General features: G+C 36.0%; 1 protein-coding gene across 2 annotated transcripts in view; it reads left to right on the top strand.

Annotated features, from left to right (window-relative positions):
* Positions 1–480: 480 nt before the first annotated feature.
* The window catches only part of ANO10 (anoctamin 10), a 63,782-nt gene continuing 44,100 nt past the window's right edge, over positions 481–20,162 (top strand). The window contains exons 1-7 of one of the 2 annotated variants that reach the window (XM_015823295.1): positions 481–569; positions 4,192–4,345; positions 6,476–6,670; positions 7,132–7,266; positions 16,491–16,610; positions 17,549–18,118; positions 19,810–19,865. In XM_015823295.1, the coding sequence (XP_015678781.1) occupies positions 4,207–4,345; positions 6,476–6,670; positions 7,132–7,266; positions 16,491–16,610; positions 17,549–18,118; positions 19,810–19,865 (1,215 nt within the window). In that variant the 5' untranslated portion in view covers positions 481–569; positions 4,192–4,206. Of the gene's footprint in view, positions 570–3,249; positions 3,259–4,191; positions 4,346–6,475; positions 6,671–7,131; positions 7,267–16,490; positions 16,611–17,548; positions 18,119–19,809; positions 19,866–20,162 lie in introns of those variants that run through there. The other variant, XM_015823302.1, reaches the window with a different exon arrangement.

Genomic DNA, 20,162 nt, shown 5'->3' with positions numbered 1-20,162 from the left:
CCTTCACCCCCCCTCCCTCCCCCCTCACCTTCCCACCGTTTTGGGGAGGGGGGGAATTATATTGTAAAACTTTTATAAAAATTTCAATTAAAAAAAAGATGGGCTATAAATTAAATAAATTGTTTTGGTGTTTATGTATGCAACATGACACTTCAAAAAACGCCAGTTAAGTATACATGTGCTCATTATACATTTAAGTGCCCAGGAAAAGGAAGAATAAGTCAGAGCCATTGGACAAAAAAATAGAAAACACAACTAAATGTAGCTCTAAATATACGCACAAACAACTAATGCATCTCCACGCTCAAAACCTTTTCTCCTCTTGCAACAAATAGACGTGCGCGCGCATCTCCCTACAAGCGCACGGCAGGGTGTAAGCTTGCTCTGCTGAGAGAACCAATAAGACTTTCTTTCTCACCACAGAGGCGGGGCGAGTGAGAGTCCCCGCCCCTCCAAGCAGGCGCAGATCGCCTGGAGTGGTTCCGTCCGTTGGCGGCTGTCACGGTATGTTGTGGAGCCGCGGCGTAGCCTTCCCTCCCCCTGGCGGCCGTTGAGAAGAGAGGCTGAGGGTGAGTGAATGGATGAGGGCGTATGTAGGGAAAGAAGCTCCGTTCTTCCTCTGGATGAAAAAGGCCGGAGTCTTCTTCCTCATTCCCTAAAAGAGGGAAGAATAAGGGGGGGGGGGGGAGGTCGGGGAAAAGTACGTTCCAGGAAGGGACGCAAAGGAGGGGGTGCTTGTTTGCTGCTACTATCATATTCTTCGCTTCACCCGCCGTTACTTCTGCGATCTTACACATTTTGCACTTCAGACTTTCCCGAAACTTAGTATCACCATCCTTGTTGCTTGGACCTTGCCCTTTCTTTCTCTTGGCGGCGGGTGTTCTTCCTTTGGCACTCCCTGCTCGGCTCAAGAGGCTCAGCCGGATGGGGGCGGGTAAATTTGCAGAAGAGGAACTCTCTTTACTGTACCATTGGAAGAAAAGGAACGCTTACATTTCTCCAGATCAGTCATTTCCCAGTTCAGAGCTCTGGTTCTGCCGTTAAGAGAAGATAGCAGGGACTGGCGGGGAGAGGGAGGGAGGGAGGGAGGGAGGCAGGGGAGAGAAGGGTAGGAACAAAATGCAGGTCTCGGTAGGTTCAGCCTAACTTCTCGCACGTGGTATGGGTATAGAATGACAGCCTTAAATGGGAATCTTTGCTAGGGTGTAAATCTTAAAGAATCCCTAAAGAAGCCAACAGCGCAAAATAAAATCACGGAGGAAGATGACAAAATGGATTAAAGAACAAGTTAAACATTGATAATGTGACAGATTCCTGACTGAACAATACACTATTTGTGGTATACAAAGCATCCTTGGGATGGTGCCGGGAGGGAGGGGCAAGTGGAAACGTTTGCTTAATAATATCGTTGCAGTGATGCAACTTGTGTATTTCCATCAAACATTATGACGCCAGAATGCAATTATCACGTCACCCTGCATGTGTTGCCTTTTGACATAATTGAAGTTTGCTACAGTTGTCACTGTTCCAAGGTAGTGCTCTTAAGGCATATAATTTTGTACATTTACCTTCAATAATAAAATAAATATTAATACAGTTTTAAAAGTTTATGAAATATTTCAAATAGTTACAAAAAAATTAACTACTGGTATAAACTTCAAAAAATCTATAATATTATTTATTACTATAAAATATCAATAGCACTAAATGATCAAAATGTATGGATATAATATATAGGTAGTCTAAAATCAATATAACACAATAAATATTAAAATTAACCTAAAATAGTAGCTAAATTAAATTAATTATGATATATAATTTCAAAATAGTATCTAACTTTTCCAAACTACTATTAAATAAATTTATTTCTTCAAATTTGTTTGAAGAATCATTGAATTAAATAATAAAAGGCTAAAAATACAAAAATAAAAATTTCTGTTGTAATTAATGCTAACTCTATATTAGATCTATCAAATATATGCTACCCTTGAGAACCTGGCTGTTCTGTAAATTACAAGTGAATAATTATTTTGAAGTGATAAATATAATAAAATTAGACCTACTGGATAGATAAGAAGATATATGTTCTTTAATAGATAAGTTAGATGTACGCTTTATAAAACATAAAAATAAGGTAGAAGAACATACACCACAGTTTTAAAATGCCTATTATTTCATGGGCACAGGCATTCTATGTAGGGACTCTTCTTTTATCATTCTTCTAATCCCTCTGGTCTCATCCCTTTTTATTTAGAATAATATGTAAGTGCCTTTGAAGTTTGCATGTAATTTTCAGATAATATTGGTATGTGTGGTGCAAATAATTACACAATTTTGAAGACTTAAATTTCTTCATAATTTTATTTGGGAAATAAAATGAAAATGTTGAGCTTAATTCTACAAAATCTACATATAAGGATGGTAGTACAAGACTGTCGGTGGATTAATGCAAGACAGCAAGGAAATGAGCTTTTAAAAAATATATATATGTTCCTTTTTAGGTTTGTGCTCAAAATGAAAAGCTGATTCTTTAACACTGGCCCATTGCCTTGAGAGAAGCATAGAAACTGTTGAGTTGAACAAATCAAACAGTTGAGTGGAAGCATTGCCATTACTAAATTGCAGTGGGAGAGCTCTTGTCCAGAGCAGAGGAGAAAGAGCAAGAAGAAAAAGTGCCAAGAAAGAGGGGAAGTACTATCTGTGAGAACAACCAGAGATTGATAGCACATTCAGGATATGTGGCAATGATAGCAAAGTGCAGCAATGAGTAGAGATGATAGCTGTAGGCTGAAGCTTGGAGAGAATCCCTTGCTAACATCAGCTGTTGGGCTGAGTTTCCTGAGACTATTATGAGAGACTAAGTATAGACACTATTCTGTAAACTCAGAAGCTGGCAGCCTGGACACTAGCAGATGCAAATGCTAGCAATTAAGAGGTACAAGTGCAGGACATGACCAGTCTGGAAAACAGTGAACAAAGAACAGCTCAGCAAGCAGTGGAACAGTCAAAAAAGGCACTTGAATTATCTCAGCAATGCTGCTGTTTGAAGAGGCCAGGGTAGGCCAACAACATTCCATTGCAGCAGACTGGGTGGGGTGAGGCAGGATCTGACTAAACAGCACCAGAGTATAGAACCCTAGATAAAAGGGTATCAGAAAGCTCATAGCAAGGGATGATGAGAGACCCTAGGAATTGGCAGTGGTCAGAAGTAGCAGAGGTCCATAAGAGTTTCAGAGCAAGAAACCCTGGGAATTATCAGTGAGTAGAAAGAGATTCATTGGCACAGCCCCAGAGCATAATACTGCAGCCTGGCAATGAGTCCTTGTATTAACCTTTTAGAAACTGAGTGGATTAAGAGCAAAATCAGCTGGAATGGGCAAATTTACTATAGGCAAGAAACCTCAAATTAAGAAAGAGGAAAATTAAATCAAAGAAAAGGTAGAAAGTAAGGGGGAATGGTATAACCTAACCAACAAAAGAAATAAGCATTGTAGTACAGAACTAAATTAACTAAGACAGAAATGTTATAACAAAGAAGCTACAGAAAGATAAGGCACTGTAAAGCAATGTAGGGATAGTCTTGGGAAAGGAATGGCTAAATGGTTGAAGAGAAACAGCAACTCAGTCCAGGGAAAATGGAGAGCATGAGAAAGAAACAGAACAACCACATCTTGTTTTGGGGTGGGGAAATATGAGATAGGACAGAACGAAATTCTTGACAGGTTTTCCAATAAAATAGTATTTCTGAAATACTTGTGTCTTGTTTCCTGACTAGAAACTAAATCATCGGGATAAACTTCTGTTTTAACATATGTATCATATTTGATACAAGGATTAACATACATTATGTTTCTCCAGTTAAGTACCTTGCAAATATTTTTAGTTTCAGGGTAATCTGCTGATAATTTGTGTAAAAATCTCAAAACTTTAAAGTCTAGAGCTCAGAGAATACCAGAATGAAGAGGGAAATAAGGTTCTTTGAAAAATGTCAACATAAACAACAGAGCTTGACTGAAAATATGTGGCTAAACTGAAAATGTCTTTTTCAAATTGATGGTAAAATTTTGTTGTTGTTGTACCCCCCAAAAATGAAAGCCGACAAAAAGTAGTTGTTTTGTAACAGTATTGCCTTGAATATTACCATCTTTCACAACCACAAAACTTTTTATTATTTTCTACTTATTTGATAAGTTGGTTGTCAAAAAGATGAAGATAAGCTGGTCTGCATATGATACATTTGAGGCTAATTTCAAGCCTTTGGTGGTGGTTGAGCTTGCACAAAATACCAAAGATGAAACCAAAGAATGGCTGATGCAGAAGATTGTAGGGAAGAAGAAGAATGGAGGTGAGTGCCCTTAGTTTTATAAGACAATTTATAAGCACTATTGACATTTTTTGTGAACATTGATTTATAATACACAATAGAAAAGAATGCATATGTGTAGGCAAAGAGATTTTTCAGGGCACTTTTAAACATTTTTTTTCAAAGAGACTGTGTTCTATTTTGGAAATGTGAATCAGAGATGAATAAAAATAGTTTTGTACCTAACAAGAGAAGCAATCCAAATGTTGTATTTAGCTACAAATATATGGCACATGTGCCAGGATATGTGTTTTAAGTTCAATTTGTCTGTTTCTCTGTAATACAAGAATTTATGAAGTCAAGGAATAAGTTTCAACTCCTGAGAAAATTAACTTCATATTTAGGAATTTACTTACAGTACAAACTCTGAGATTACACAAGAAGCAATGATGAAACTAATTAAGGAGAGAAGCAACCTAGAATTAAGGAGAAATTTCCTGACTGTTAGAACAGTTAATCAGTGAAACAATCTGCCTCCAGAAGTTGTGAATGCTCCAACACTGGAAGTTTTAAAGAAGAGATTGGACAGCCATTTGTTGTCTGAAATGGTATAAGGTTACCTGCCTGAGCAGGGGGTTGGACTACAAGATCTCCAAAGTCCCTTCCAATTCTGTTATTCTGTATGGCTTGATAAATTGCTTTATTGCAGATGACAGAAGATGCATGCACATAGACACACACACACACACACATATTCAGACACATATAACCTGATTACTGCAGACTCTAGAAATCAAAACCTGCATGTATACCTGCTTCAGGGATTAATTTTTAGGCTTTAAAAAAGTTAGAAAGGAATTCCACCTTTTGGAATCAAAAGAAATGTTATTTTTTTCCCTGGACCTAAGTTTAGAGATATTTATTAAATAATGCTTCCATCTAGTCTGAGGTTTCCATCTTGCCAGCTTTAGACCTTTTTCTTAGCTAAATTACATTTTGGAAAACCTTTTAAGAGCAATGTCTAATTTCGAATGGTTGCTGAATAGAATCATAAGTCAAGGGTTATCTTCATAGAAACTGTGTTGGGAATCTTAAATGGGGAATGTTTTACAAATAAGTGAAAATAGGGAAGAAATGGCTATCTTACCCATTTGCCTAGAGCTTACATTTTCCTATTTTTTTAAATATAATTGCAGCAACCAAATCAAGTAAAAGAGTTCTGTTGTGCTGAATAAGTACCCTTTTGTTCTGAACAGTAGAGGATACTGTTACACTTGTAATTTAAAACTCATTTGTATTCCTAAATAACTTTTAGTTAAAATTTTAGTCACAATTATTTGAATGAAAATTTTTTAAGCATATGCTTAATATTCCTTCATGGAAATTACTAGCTGTTTACTTTTTTATTAATATAACTTGACTACACTGTAATGTATTTCTTGACATTTTAGGGCAATGAATTATATTTTCTTTTTTTAAAATCCAAAGCTTTGAGAAAAGAATTATATGGATATAAGATAGAATAATAACTTTATTGTCACTTTGAATGTACACTAATCGGCATACATTAAAATGAAATTTCATTGCATACAGCTCTCAAAGGGTCACCACCTCCAAAATACACTACATAAATATGACAAAAATAAATAAATACAGAATTATACACATACCCACATATATTATATGACACAGAGAAATAACACAGTCTAGTTCGGATTATGTATACATGTGCATGGTGAGAAAAACGAATCTTGCGAGTTTACCAGATGGATGGCATATTTATTTATTGGATTTTATTTTATTTTGCTTTTAGTTTGATGTGAGTATTAGACTAATTTATTAATACTTTGTGTGTAATTTAACTTGAAAATATTAGGAAATATTCTAATCTAATCAGTTTCCACTGATGTTTCTTTTTTCTTTCTCTCTGGGTCTACACATTTCTAATTTTCCCTAATTCAGATCTCCTTTAATCCAATAATTTCATAACAGAAATGACCCAATAAATGAAATCACTGTGTAATTGGTTTAATTTTATCCAAACATGTCTTGTGAACATAACTGTCATTCCCATGTTTATGACTTAGCATAAGCTGTGTACATAATACACACAGTACATTCTCTTCATTATGACCTTAAATAATTTATTTGATTTGTTTTCCTTTTTTGAAGGAGCCCAACTTTTAGTTAAACCCTTGTTGGAGAAAGGAAAAGAGATTGAAGGAAGCAAGAACATATATCTTGTTGGAGCATCTTATTTAAGGCTGCTTCTAGGAGCGGAAACTGTAGGGTTGGTTAAAGAATGTAATGATAATACAATGAGAGTGTTTTCATATACATCTAGAAAAAACTTTAAAGATTTTGCAGGTAAAAAAATAAACAATTAATTGTGAAATAATTTCAAGTTTCTTGCTATTTAGGAATCACACTGTTAACCATTTCAGGAGATATTGTGAAATAAATAAGCATAATGTTATTGGATAAATTTTGCTCAGAATACTAGCATTCTGTTAATGTCTGATCGTCTGAACTTGGAATGCGAAAATCTTGAATATTTTGCTTAGGCTTAAGTTTTCTGTGATTGTAAAAGTTATTCAGTATTCATGTTAAACATTTTTTAAAGATTCTAATCTGTACTTTTAATAAATATACAGTATCTCCCTTAATAATTAACACTTTTAGAAAAGTGGAGAATATTTTCATCATGGGATATATATTTCATATTGCATATAGGATGTAAGAATTTAGAATCCTCATGCAATTACTTTTGCTTGGAACTTGTCAAAATAAGAATCTAGTTTTCAGCAATGCATTTCTTTTTTGTTTAGAGGACAATCATGATTTCCTTACAATGGCAGAATGTCAATACATTATCAAACATGAACTTGAAAATTTAAGAGCTAAAAATGAAAAGATGATCCCTGGCTATCCTCAGGCAAAGCTTTATCCAGGAAAGTCAATTAGTGAGTAATTTGTTCCTTTTGCATTGCATGTGTAATTACATTTAAAAAATAGAATATAAAACTCTTTGGTTCTTCATTTTAGAACATTGTATAATGTTGCAATAGATAAATACTGTCTGCACAACTCCCATAGTTTCAGTTATTTATTTATTGATCATCGCACAGTCAGCCAGATATTCAGACTATGTTTGGCATTTTTGTCTATCTATCAAGCCCTTATCAAGAACCTGGGATAGGCAGATGTGGATATTTGATGGTATTATAGATATTGTTGCAGGATGGAAGCTGTTCCCAGTAAGCCCGCCTTTTGCAGTTGACTAATGGAGAATTTGTCAATTCCAATAGTGTTCAAGTGGTGCTCCAATTGTTTTGGGATTGCAGCCAAGGTTCCTATTACGATCCTTGCTTTTGCCACAGTCGTTCTGTTTCTATTTGTAGTCTTTGTATTTTGTTATCTTCTCCAGTTTTTCTACTGAATCTATTATCCAGACTTTTTTATTTTTCTTATCGACAATTGGGATGTTATGTATGTATTATATATTCAAGATGGACAATGATTAATAGTTATATGTTGCTTATATGTATGGTGTAGGTCTATACATATATTGTATATAGTATGTTTAAATGTGTGTTATGTATGTGTACACTTTGAGAACAAGCAACTTAATTTCATTTTTAATGTGTGCCAGTGTGCCCATAGTAAAAAATGATAATAAAGGTTATCTATCTATCTATCTGTCTGTCTGTCTGTCTGTCTGTCTGTCTGTCTGTCTGTCTGTCTGTCTGTCTGTCTGTATGTCTGTCTATCTATCTATCTATCTATCTATCTATCTGGCAGGTGTCTATTTGTTTGAATTCTGTTTTTTTAAAACAAATTTTATTGGTTTTCCAGTTTTACATTTAAGTGCTTGGAAAGCAGCATGGTGACTGGGCAGTTAATAGTTCAATAACAAAGTCTCTAGTACATATCTCAGGTTGCATTATCAAAAATTCCTTCTCTATTTCCCTTAACATTCAATATATAATACTTAAATTAGTAAATTTCTAACCATGACAAACTCAAGACATTTATCAATATATTTTTGCTTATACATATCCATATTCTGTTTTTAAGTTTTAGCTAATTTTTCATTTTTCATTATAATATTCCAATGTGCCTTTAACATCCATAGTATTTAAATTCCTGGCAACCCAATATTTCCTTTATTTCACTGCACAAAAGTTATAACATCTAAAATATACATATTACGTACTTAAAATATATTCTTATTCTATTTCATATAGATTTTCTATTTCTCATTCTAATACATCTCTACTTACAAATAGAATAACCTTTATTGTCTCAAATCCATCAAGTATATTTTCTGGGCTAAAGAATAGTTCAGAACTGATTCCTAATAATTATTTTCAATTTCCCTTATAAATCTAAATCCTAAGTATTAATCCAGTTAATCCCTTATTTTTATCATTTTCCAGAATATTTAAATCTAATAATCATATTTCCCTTCATCTCAAAATCTCCCTTTAGCCCATTAATTGAGACTTTAAAATCCTCTCTAATGAATCAGAAGACCCTATTTTTTTAAACCTAACTCTAGCTTTCTTTTTGTGCCAACCAGGCTTCCATGCCAGTGCCTTTAAATCATCAGATAGATCTCCCTTCATTCTTGCACGTATTGCTTGAATCAAAGGAGACCATCTACTCATCAATTTTCCAGAGGAACTGGCCCATTTATAATCATTAAATTGTTGTCCTGGTGGATCAGCTCTCCATATTTGCTCTAGTATCTTTATCTTCAATTGGTCTGGTCTTCTTCTTCCTCAGGTTTCTTCTGGTTTAAGTAAAAGGTCATGTCCTGTTTTGTAGTTGTTGTTTGGTTATCTAAGTTTTCAATATGCTGTCCTTGTTGATCTTTAATACCCTCTATCTTGGTATTACTTTCTTCCGCTTCTGTTACTTTTTGGATTGTAGGTTCTTTGGTTGCAGTCAGGGTTTGATCGTGAGCATTTTCAATATATTGTAGTTGCTGTTCTTCAAGGTCCTCTGTCTTGGTATTAATTTCTTCCACTTCTATTGTTTTCTGAATTGTAAATTCTTTAGTTGGAGTCTGGGTTTCAATTTGTAGATTCAAGCTGGCGCCTTTGTCTTTCAGTCTGGATTTAACTATCTCAGTAGTTTCAAGAATTTGTTCAAGTATAAGTTTATAGTTAATCAAAGTTTGTTACTGGTCCTCCTCCATTTCTGAAATGGTTATAGGTAGTCCTTTCGTGGAGGCTATTTTTTAATCAAGAGTCAGTAAATATTCACCTCCACAGTTCTTGAAAGCCAATTTCACCTCCCAGCTGTTCTTTCAGCCTTTTATCTTTTTTTTTTTATAATACCAAGGACAGGTCTAGGCTGTAAGCAGGTCTCTTTGTCAAGAATGTTTAGTTACTATACCAACGTTCGCCACAAGATGTCCCCGGTAGCATTTAGAATCCTTTTCAGAACCCGGACTGAGTTTTTATCCAATGTAGATTCTTTTTCATCTTTTTTACAAGTAGGCAAAATAACAGGTCCCCGTGAAAGTAAGAACTTTTTGGGTCCCCAAATATCAGAAAAATGCAAGTCTAGTTACTTAGTTGTTCTCTTCAGGGCTTTATTTTCCCTGCATAGTCAGACACCGCCATTTTAGAGGGTGGGAAAAAGACGTTCCCTTCCCTCTCTCCTTGCAGGGGGAAGAAGTTTCAAGAAGCTTTTTACAGAAAAATACTTGGGATACAAAGAAGGTAGAATCTCACCCAGTTCCTCTGCGGTGCTTTCGAAGTACTTGATAGTAATTTTGGCCTCGGCTGGAAACGGCATTAGTGATGAACCACGTGAATGGCCGATCTTTTTCCCATCAGTTAGAAGAGCTGCCCTCAAATCAAACAGGAGGGCTGCCGCCTTTCCGCGATCAGTCGGGGGTCCTCTTCACACTCATCACCCCTCCAGGATGACTTTTGACCCTTTTCAGGGTCCCCTGGCGGGAGAAAACCAGACAACGGAGGGAACAATCGCTCCGCACATCTGCCAGTGCCACGATTACAAACTGGAAGCCCCTATTTGTTTGAATTCTAAAGTCCCAAAGCAATTTGATTTCTTCATTTTCTATGACTTTCTTTATTTTATGGTCCCACCAGTTCTTGCTTTCAGGCAAATGATACTTCTTACAGATCTTCCAATGCACCATTGTTGCTACTTTGTCATGCCACTGCTGTAGTCAGTTTGTGCAATCTTCTTGCAGCAACTTACCAGGTAGTCCATTGTTTCTTCAACTTCTTTGCATAGATGGCACTTACTGTCTTTTGCTTTCTTCTCAATTCTGGCTTTGTATACATTTGTCCTTAAGGCTTGGTCTTGTGCAGCCAGAATTAGTCCCTCGGTCTCTTTCTTCAACTTTCCTGCTCTTAGTCATTGCCAGGTCTTGTTATTATCTGCTTTCTCTGCTGTTTTTTTAATGTACTGGCCATGTAGTATTTTGTCTTCTCATGCCTCCGTTCTGTTCTGCATTTGGTCTTTCTTGTAAGAAAGACCATTTTGGTCAATAAGCCTTCCTGGCATACTACCTTCAGTGCATCTTCTTCATTGTTCTTCAGTGATTCTTCCAAAACCCTTTTTTTCTTCTTCAGCTATCTGATGTACTTGCAATGTTCCATGCCCACCTATTTGCCTTGGTAAGTAGAGTCTGTCAATGTTGCTGCAAGAATGAAAGGCATGATTCATTTTTCTGGTCTTCCTATCCATTGCTTTTAGTTCTGCTTGAGTCCAGTTCACTATTCCAACTGTGTATCTAATGACTAGAATTGTCCAGGTATTGATAGCTTTGATGGTATTTTCTTCCCTAAGTTTGGACTTTAAAATCTTCGTTCTCTTGATGTATTCACCTTTAATCTTTTTCTTGACTTTGTGTGCTTGATGTTGTCAGATTGAAGGATTCTGGGGTATTTGTAGTAATCATCACGCAGACTCTTATTGCTATTTTCATGGGGCATCTTGATTCCTTCAGTTTTCACTATTTTATCTTGTTTGATAGTAAGTATGGCACATTTGTCCAATCCAAACTCCATTACAATATTTTGGTTATATATATGTGCAGTTTGAGCAGTAATTCTATTGCAGGCGATGTTTTTCCATACAGCTTCAAATTGTCCATGTAAAGAAGGTGGGATAGTCTGGCAGATGTTTTTGATGTTTGATAGCCATGGCCTGAGTTATTCAGTATTGTTGACAGAGAAAACAGTGCAGTGACAAATATTAGTGGTGACAGTAAATCTTGAAATATTCCTCTCTTGATATTAACCTCTCCCAATCAATCACCATTGACCTGCAACAGTATCTTCCATTGTGCCATTGATCTTTGCATAAAGCTTCTGATGTTTCTACTGACTTCTGTTATTTCTAGACACTTGATTATCCAGTCATGTGGCAGAGAGTCGAATGCCTTTTTGTAGTCAATCCATGCTACATTCAGGTTGGTCTTTCTTCTTTTGCAGTTTCCCCAGAATCATTTTGTCAATTAGGAGTTGATCTTTTGTTTGTCTGCTATTGGGATATTTCTTTTCTGCTCAGGTAGAAAGAGATTGTTTTCAACTAGGTGCTATTGGATAGAATCAGCTATCAGTTAGCAATTTGAAAATTTTTGGTAAAGAGATAATTGGCCTGTAGTTGCTTGGTACTGCCCCTTTTGTTTGATCTTTCGTTATCAGGTAGGTTTTCCCAGAGGTTAGCCACTCTTCAATTTTACTTCCTTGCAGTATGTTGTTAAATTATTTGGCAGTGAGTGGGTGTAGACTAGTTAGATGTTTCAAAAAAAAAAATGCAATTCATCTTCACCTGGTGCTGACCAATTCTTGATCTTCCTTGCTCTTTTCTCTACCATTTCTGCTGTTATTACTAGTTCTTTCATTTCAGCTTCTTTTTTATTCTTATCCACCTCCTTTAACCAAGCTGCATTCTTGTCGGATTTCTTTGTGACATCCCATATCTGCGCTCAGAACTGTAGTATTTCTTCCTTCTCAGGTACTGACTGATCACTGCAGTCCCTCAATTGATGGATTGGTAGAAACATTTCTGATTGGATTGAAATTGGAGGTTCTGTCTATCATTTGCAATTCAAGCTTCATATCTGCAGATTGCCTTGGCTATAGCTGTTATTTCTGCTTTATTATTTCCAGATCTGCTCTTTCAATAGAATTTGCAAGTCTAGGAAAACCCCCAGTTGTGCACCAAGTCTTTCTGAGGTAGTACTACCCCATCCAGAACTAAAGATGATAAATCTCCAGATCCCAGATCTCCACATCCTCTAAATACTACAAAAAGGCAGCCATAGCAGCACGGGTTATGATGAATGGAGATGTAAAGCTGATTATCCTCAGCATACTGGTGATATCCCATCCTGTTGGGCCAGATGATCTCATCTAGTGATTTCATGTAGATATTAAAAAGGAGCAGAGAGAGTGCTGAGTTCTGCAGCAGTGGCCATGGGCACCTGTCGCACCAATTGGAACTGGACATGGAGAAAGGAACTGAATTAGTGCAACACTGCACCACCCAATCTCAAATCCTGCAGCCATTCCAAAAGGATACCATGGTTAATGGTATTGAAAGTCACCTAGAAGTTAAGGAGAGCGAGGATGGATGCACTATCTCTATCCTGCTCTTGCCAGAGATCATGAACAAGCATGACAATCCTTTCTATTCCATAACCTGAAACTCAACTGAAAGGGGTCCAGATAATCCATTTCATCCAGGACCTTTTGAAGCTTCAGCATAACCATTTCCTCCACTATCTTTCCTAGAAAGGGAAGATGGGAAAAATTGCCTCAAGGTGGGGATCTAATTATGTCTTTTTAAGGAGGAGGAGAAGCACAGCTTCTTTAAAGGGTGTCAGGTACACCCTGTCCCGCAATGATGCATTAATCATTGCATGCAATACCCAGAAGTCATCGTCCTGTGGGCTTTCAATGACAAGGATCTAATAAACAAGTAATAAACACTACCTCAGGTCCAACAGGATCAAACTATTTCCAGATAACAACAGGATAAGTCCATTCCCAGGGTATCTGTAATGGACTTGCACCATGCTTGGATTTCAACCAAGAGCAAATCTGAGTGATTTTATCTGTCAGGTGTTGCACAAACTCCTTCATGCAGTCGTGAAGATAATATCCAAGCCTTCCTTGAGGAGGAATTGGGTGACTTTGAACAGGGCCATCAGGTGACACTGTGAATGCAATAAGTGTGGAGAAATACTGGCATTTAATGCTCTTACTGCCACAAGTTTGGCCTTAATGGCAGCTCTGATCTGTGTTCGGTTGGATTTGTTCTTTATTTTCCTCCAGCAGTGCTCTGGATTCTGAGGCCATCCCAAAGGACAACAGATTGAAGCCCCCAGGACCATAAGCCTGTAGAACTCTGCTACCAAACCTGAGATGACCTCCAGCAGCTCATGCAGAGAGGTTGCTAAAAAGGAGGATGGTTGGTACAGCAATTAGTCCCAATTGATCCTGCAAAACCCAGTCTCAAACACATGGTCTTACATGCGGAAACTTGGAGAGCATGGCTCCTCATGGCCAAAAAAGGTTCCTGAATTACAACTGCCACCCCCTCGCCCTTCTCTATCCTGTGGCCTCAGTTGATGCCAAACTAATATGAACAATATTGCTTGAGGCTGGATTAAAACCTGATAAACTGGGAGCCAGTTTGGTCTAGTGGTTAAGGCACCAGATTTGAAAGTGGGAGACCATTAGCTCTAGTCTCGCCTCACTCATGAAAGCTGTTTGGTGACCTGGGCCCACTTTTTCTCAGGCCAACTCACATCACAGGGTTGCTGTGGGGAAAAAAAGTAACAGTATTGTATAGCACCATAAATACATATTGATATGCTTCCCTGTATTTCACTGATAGTATTGATACAATTTTTCTCTTTTTGATGAAATGATAAATGTCATCTGATTTTTGAAAAAAAATTGCATCATGGGAGAAACTTCTAAAAATATGAAACATACAACTTTAAATGCTTGAACTCATTTTGTGAACTAATCAGTCATTATAAAGAGACTTCAAATTTAAATTTAGAGGGATAAAATGCAGTATAGATAATCATCAACATATATCCATTTGTTTAGCAACCATTGGAAGTTACAACAGCACTGAAAAAGTGACTTACAACCAGTCCCCATGCTTATGACCATCATGGTATCCCCATGGTCACATTATCAAAATTTGAATGCTTGGCAACCAGCATGTATTTATGATGGTTGCAGCCTCTTGGCATCCTTCCCAGTTGGCTTCTGACAATGTCAATGTGGGAAGCCAGATTTGCTTAATGACCCCATGAATCACTGAAGAAGTATAGTGATTCACTTAACAACCATGGCAAAAAATGTAAAATTGGGTACAAATTACTTAATTTTCTTCCTTAGGAAAGGAAATTTTAATTCCAATTATTGTTGTAAATTGAGGACTAATTATATACAGTATAAAATCTGACTTGTCAATATTTATGTCATTATGGATATAGTTCTAAAATATTTAGGGTTTCTTTAGAATCATTGAATTAGAAGAAGTCATTTAAGTCATCAATCCCCTACACTCCATCCAAGGCAAGAGTTCAAATTAGAACAGTCCTGACTAATAGCTATACCATTTCTATCTGAAGACATTCAGTGAAAGGGAAGTTCTTCCCCACTCTCTAATCACTGTGCTAAATGCTTAATGTTATGTTAAGATGATGTGTTGGAATGTAGTCTAGATTCTCAGGAAGGAGTGTGTTCTAGAGAAGCAAAGGGGAAGGTTAGATAGTTTAAATGGAGGAAGAGAGTTAAAATGGCTCCTCCCTCGGAATTCTCTAGAGTATATACTTAATGGTGTGAATGGTCTGCTTTAGTTTGGCAAGATTTCTAACAATAGATGAGGATCAATAAAGGAAACTGCTTGGAAGAACTTCAATGTGTCTTTCTAGGCTTTTGGAGCATGACAGATAACTACTACTGGAATGGGCAGTATTGGGCTTCAGGATTTAGTGATTGTGGTGTAGAGAACAGTTTTCCTGACATTTCATTGACAATTGTGGCTGGCATTTTCAGAGGCAAAGTTAGGCAACTAAATGGACTGTATCTAATATTTGATTGGCGTTTCAGAACTATACAGAGTACAGAGTGGTGAGGGACTCTAGACCACAATCACTAAACCCTAAAACCCAACACTGCCTAACAGATAGAAACCAACTGTGAAAGCCTACATCTGTACATTACTAGTGGAATGTATAGAATTAGAATTAGAATTAGAATTAGAATTAGAATTAGAATTAGAATAGAATAGAATAGAATAGAATAGAATAGAATAGAATAGAACTGGAAGGGACCATGGAGGTCTTCTAGTCTGGAGGCAAGCTGTTCCACTGGTTGATTGTCCTCACTGTCAGGAAGTTTCTCCTTAATTCCAGATTGCTTCTCTCTTTGATCAGTTTCCAACCGTTGTTTCTCGTCCTTCCATCTGGTGCTTTGGTGAACAACCTGGCCCCCTCTGACTTGTGGCAGCCCCTTAGATACTGGAATACTGCTATCATGTCTCCTCTATTTTTTCTTTTCTTTAGACTAGCCAAACCCAAGTCCTGCAGCCGTTCTTCATATGTTTTAGTCTCTAGGCCTTTGATCATCTTAGTTGCTCTTCTCTGATTTTTTTTCCAAACTCTCAACATTTTTTTTGTGATATGGTGACCAAAACTGGCTGCAGTATTCCAGGTGTGGTCTTACTAGGGTTTTATAAAGCAGTACTAATACCTTACGTGATCTTGATTCTATGCCTCTGTTTATATACAACCCAGGATTGTATTAGCTTTTTTGGTTGCTACTGCATACTGCTGGCTCATAGTCAAGTGATCGCCCACTAGGATTCCAAGGTCCCTCTCACTGTTACTATTTTTAAGCCAGATCTTGCCCAAACTTTGATTTTTCCTGCCTAAAAACTTTGCTTTTCTCCACACTGAAACTCATTTTGTTGGATAGGGCCCATTGTTCAAGTTTGTCAAGATCTTTTTGGATCCTGAGTTTATCTTCTGGGGTGTTGGCTACTCCTGTCAGTTTGGTGTCATCTGCAAATTTGATAAGTTCTCCTTCAAGTTTGTATGTAGTTTTGTATGAGATTGGAAAAACAAAATCTTAAACTCTTCAGAATTTAACAACTTTTTTATTTATTTCAGTGCGAAGGTTAACAACTAATGGCATTCTACTTCAGGTTTTTCCACTTCATGACCCAGACCATTTAAAGAAACTTGGGCAAATATGGTATGAACAACTGAAAATTAGATACCAACCTTTAGGTAAGTTTACTGATTCTGGAAAAGAACAGATTCAGATTTGCATAGATTATGTAATTGTTAGGGGCTTCAGATTCACAAAGCATAAGACTGCATGTTGAGTGCAAATTCAAGACCATATACGGCCTGTGTGCAAGAAGCACTCTCAGATAATACTGGCCTTTTTGTTTGATTTGATTCTTTTCTGATACCACGTATGGGTATAGGTGTATTGTTTTGTATTTTTTTAGTGTAATGAACTGATACAAAATTAATATTCACAGAGGGAATGGAAGGATTTTTTGCTTCCCAAAGATGTTTTTTTAAGAGGCAACTGGACTTTCTTGTTTTTCTTTGAAGCCGTTTTACTTCTCATCCAAGAAGCTTCTTCAGCTCTGACTGGATGGTGGGGAATGGAAGGATTATATTCCTTGCAGACAGCTGGTCATTTGCATTCTTTTAGAGAGTTGTTGAGACCATTTGGAGGTTTATCTGTGTCCTCAGAGTCACCTGAGTAATGCAAATGGGTGTGAAGCCTTCTTGGAACTGCTGAAAGGACTGTGTTGTAGTCTGGTGATAGATGCTATTGTATCTCTCCCCTTTGGGACACCCATGATCTGGATGACTGAGAATCTCCATAGACATTTTGCTACAAATATTAAATAGTTAGAAAATGCTTGAAATTGTATATAGCTGATAACTGCAATACAGTATTTACTAGGAACAGAGCAATATGACTTTGTAAATAGGACGCCATTTCCTTTTTGGGAGGTAAGGGCTTGGCTTGACTTGACTTGATAAGTTAGGGAAATAGTAAGATGAAGATTTATAAATAGATTCATTATATAATATATTCATTATATAAATTCATTGAAGGCTAACCCCATTTAGCTTCTGCTTCTGAACCAGGTTACTTAGGTATTGCTACCTAGTGAATATGACATTTTTTTTCCCTCCCACAGATGAAATTCGCTGTTATTTTGGTGAAACACTTGCTTTCTATTTTGCCTTTTTGGAATATATCACATTTGCTTTAATTCCAATGGCAGTCATTGGGCTCCCTTATTATGTTTTTGATTGGGAAGATTATGACAAGTATGTGCTATTTGCAGCATTCAATCTGCTGTGGTCTACTGTTATCCTTGAACTCTGGAAACGATCTTGTGCTATTATGGCTTACAGATGGGGAACACTGATGATGAAGCGACAATTTGAGGAACCAAGATCAGGATTTCATGGGGTTTTAGGTATTAATCCTGTCACTGGCAGAGAGGAACCCATATACTCCAGTTTCAAAAGACAGTTACGGATTTATTTTGTTTCACTTCCATTTGTGTGCCTTTGTCTCTGCCTTTCACTTCAAATAATGATGATTTATTTTGACTTGGAATTCCAAGCACGTTTATATTATGAAGAGAACCAAAATGAATTAAGCGCCTTGATATTATACATGCCCAGCATAATTTATGCTGTTGTGATTGAAATTCTAAATCGAATTTATAGATATGCTGCGGAATTCTTGACCTCATGGGGTAAGATTATTCCACCTTTTTCATGTATCTTGTTTACTGTTACTATTATATTAACATGTATAATACAATTACTTCCACTCTTGTATGATAGTAAAACTATCATAATTTAGATGCCAAAATAAAACCTGCAATAAAATAATTAGCGTGAAGGTATCTTATAAGCATAACAACAGAGGATTCTCATTATTGGCAATAGTTATCTTCAATAAAGTCACTGTGAACAATGAATTAGCAAATACTGAAACATCTGCTGGGAATATGTGTGTTGCACCAAAGGTTTTTCTTTTTTTCCTTTTTTTTGGTTGCCCTCTGCATGTCCACAGATGACTGTGAAAGCACCATGTCTATTAATTTTTTAGTTATAAATAAAATTTAACAAGTAGGCAAATTCAAAAATACAGAATTTGTGAATAAGAAGAATCAACTGCATGGTTTCATCTGTTTTTTAAAGAGCTGATAAAAAAAATTACTAAGCCTAAAACATTGAAATGCAATGCTCTTGTTTTGTGACAGCTAAAATATCCATCTTGTTTGGATTTTTTTTCTTAGGGAGGTGATATCTATGAACCCAACACTGCCCTGTTAGTTTCAATAATTTAAAGGCAACACAGACTCCTTAATTATCTGGAAATGAAAGTTCTATTATTTTATAGTAATCACTATAAATTAAAATTTGGATAGATTTTTGGGAATTGAATCTTGTCTTATAACGGATGATGCAGAGTTTGAATCTAGAATGGTAGAGAACTGAAGTTCAAATACCTTTTCAGTTATGAAGCAAATTGCCTTTGGCAAGTTACAATTTAATTCTAATCATTCTAGATTGGGCAAGGTAAAAAGTTATTTGAGTCTGTTAAAGTTTTGGAAAAAAATATAACTTTGAATTTAACAAAGTTGATAGTGAAAGCTTTGCTACCAGGGTAACTGCCCTGTTCTTGCGTATAGTAACCCTCATACCTAATTTTATTTAAAAAGGCTTTTCTTCTAAAATAGCTTGATCTAAAATTATTTTAGTCACACTTTACTTAGTTCAAGGCTCACATATGGAATGTCAGACTATTTTAAAACTCAGTGTAGTTTTTCTTTCTAGTAGTATGGACTCTAGATTACCGAAGTTGATAATGCATCTTCTTAATATCTAGACAGTCTCATGTTTAAAATCATTCTCTATAATAAGAAAAAGAAGAAGAAGTTTTCTTCATTAGGAAATAGCTATTGCTTCACTATTCTTAGAAAGATTTCTTGATTAAGACTTTCTGGGCTATTGAATAAAGATTGTTAATACTCTTTAATAATTGACAGCCTCAGTAAAAAAGAGATGTTAACTTTGAATGTACTGTTTTGTTTAAATATTTAATGTACACTGTAAATTTGTAAACCTCAAAGTAATATGAATAGAAAACCTTAGTGAGAAAAAAAATCTCACCTCCTTATTTTGATAAACGTATAGTAACCTTTACTGTATTTAGTTGTACTATTTTATTTTCATGTTTTTGTCTCAGTATAATCAAGTTGCCTTGGTGTAATCAAGTATACACATGATATAAATATTATATTTTTAATATACATTCTGCAGTTTCTCATACTTTTCATTTTTACATTCATTCTTACCTTCATTTAAAGACAAAATATTTCACTTACTATAAATAGTCTAATATTTTCACAAATTGCAATTTTTTATTATATTTCAGAAAACCATAGATTGGAGTCTTCATATCAGAATCACTTAATTTTGAAAGTCTTGGTGGTAAGTATAACTGAGGCATTTTGCTTCTGTTTATTAATACCTTTGTAGAAAGCCAACTGAAATGAGTTTGACTCCAGAGATTACTGTTTTTGGTCAGAAAAGGCTTTTGTGTATTGTGGTTACTTGATTGGAGTAGCATTGTAAATCTTGGGACCACATTTAGTTCATACAAAGATTTTCTGCATTAAACTTCTTTCTCCAACTAATTAAAATTAATTATACATAGGGTTATATGTATGTATGTGTTGGTATGTCATATGTATCATACATTACTCTTTCTGGATATACTAATACAAT

Source organism: Protobothrops mucrosquamatus, unplaced genomic scaffold, assembly GCF_001527695.2.
Source record: "Protobothrops mucrosquamatus isolate PMUCROS unplaced genomic scaffold, P.Mucros_1.0 scaffold_177, whole genome shotgun sequence".
Classification (NCBI taxonomy): Eukaryota; Metazoa; Chordata; class Lepidosauria; order Squamata; family Viperidae; genus Protobothrops; species Protobothrops mucrosquamatus.
This window is presented reverse-complemented; position numbering and strand designations above follow the sequence as displayed.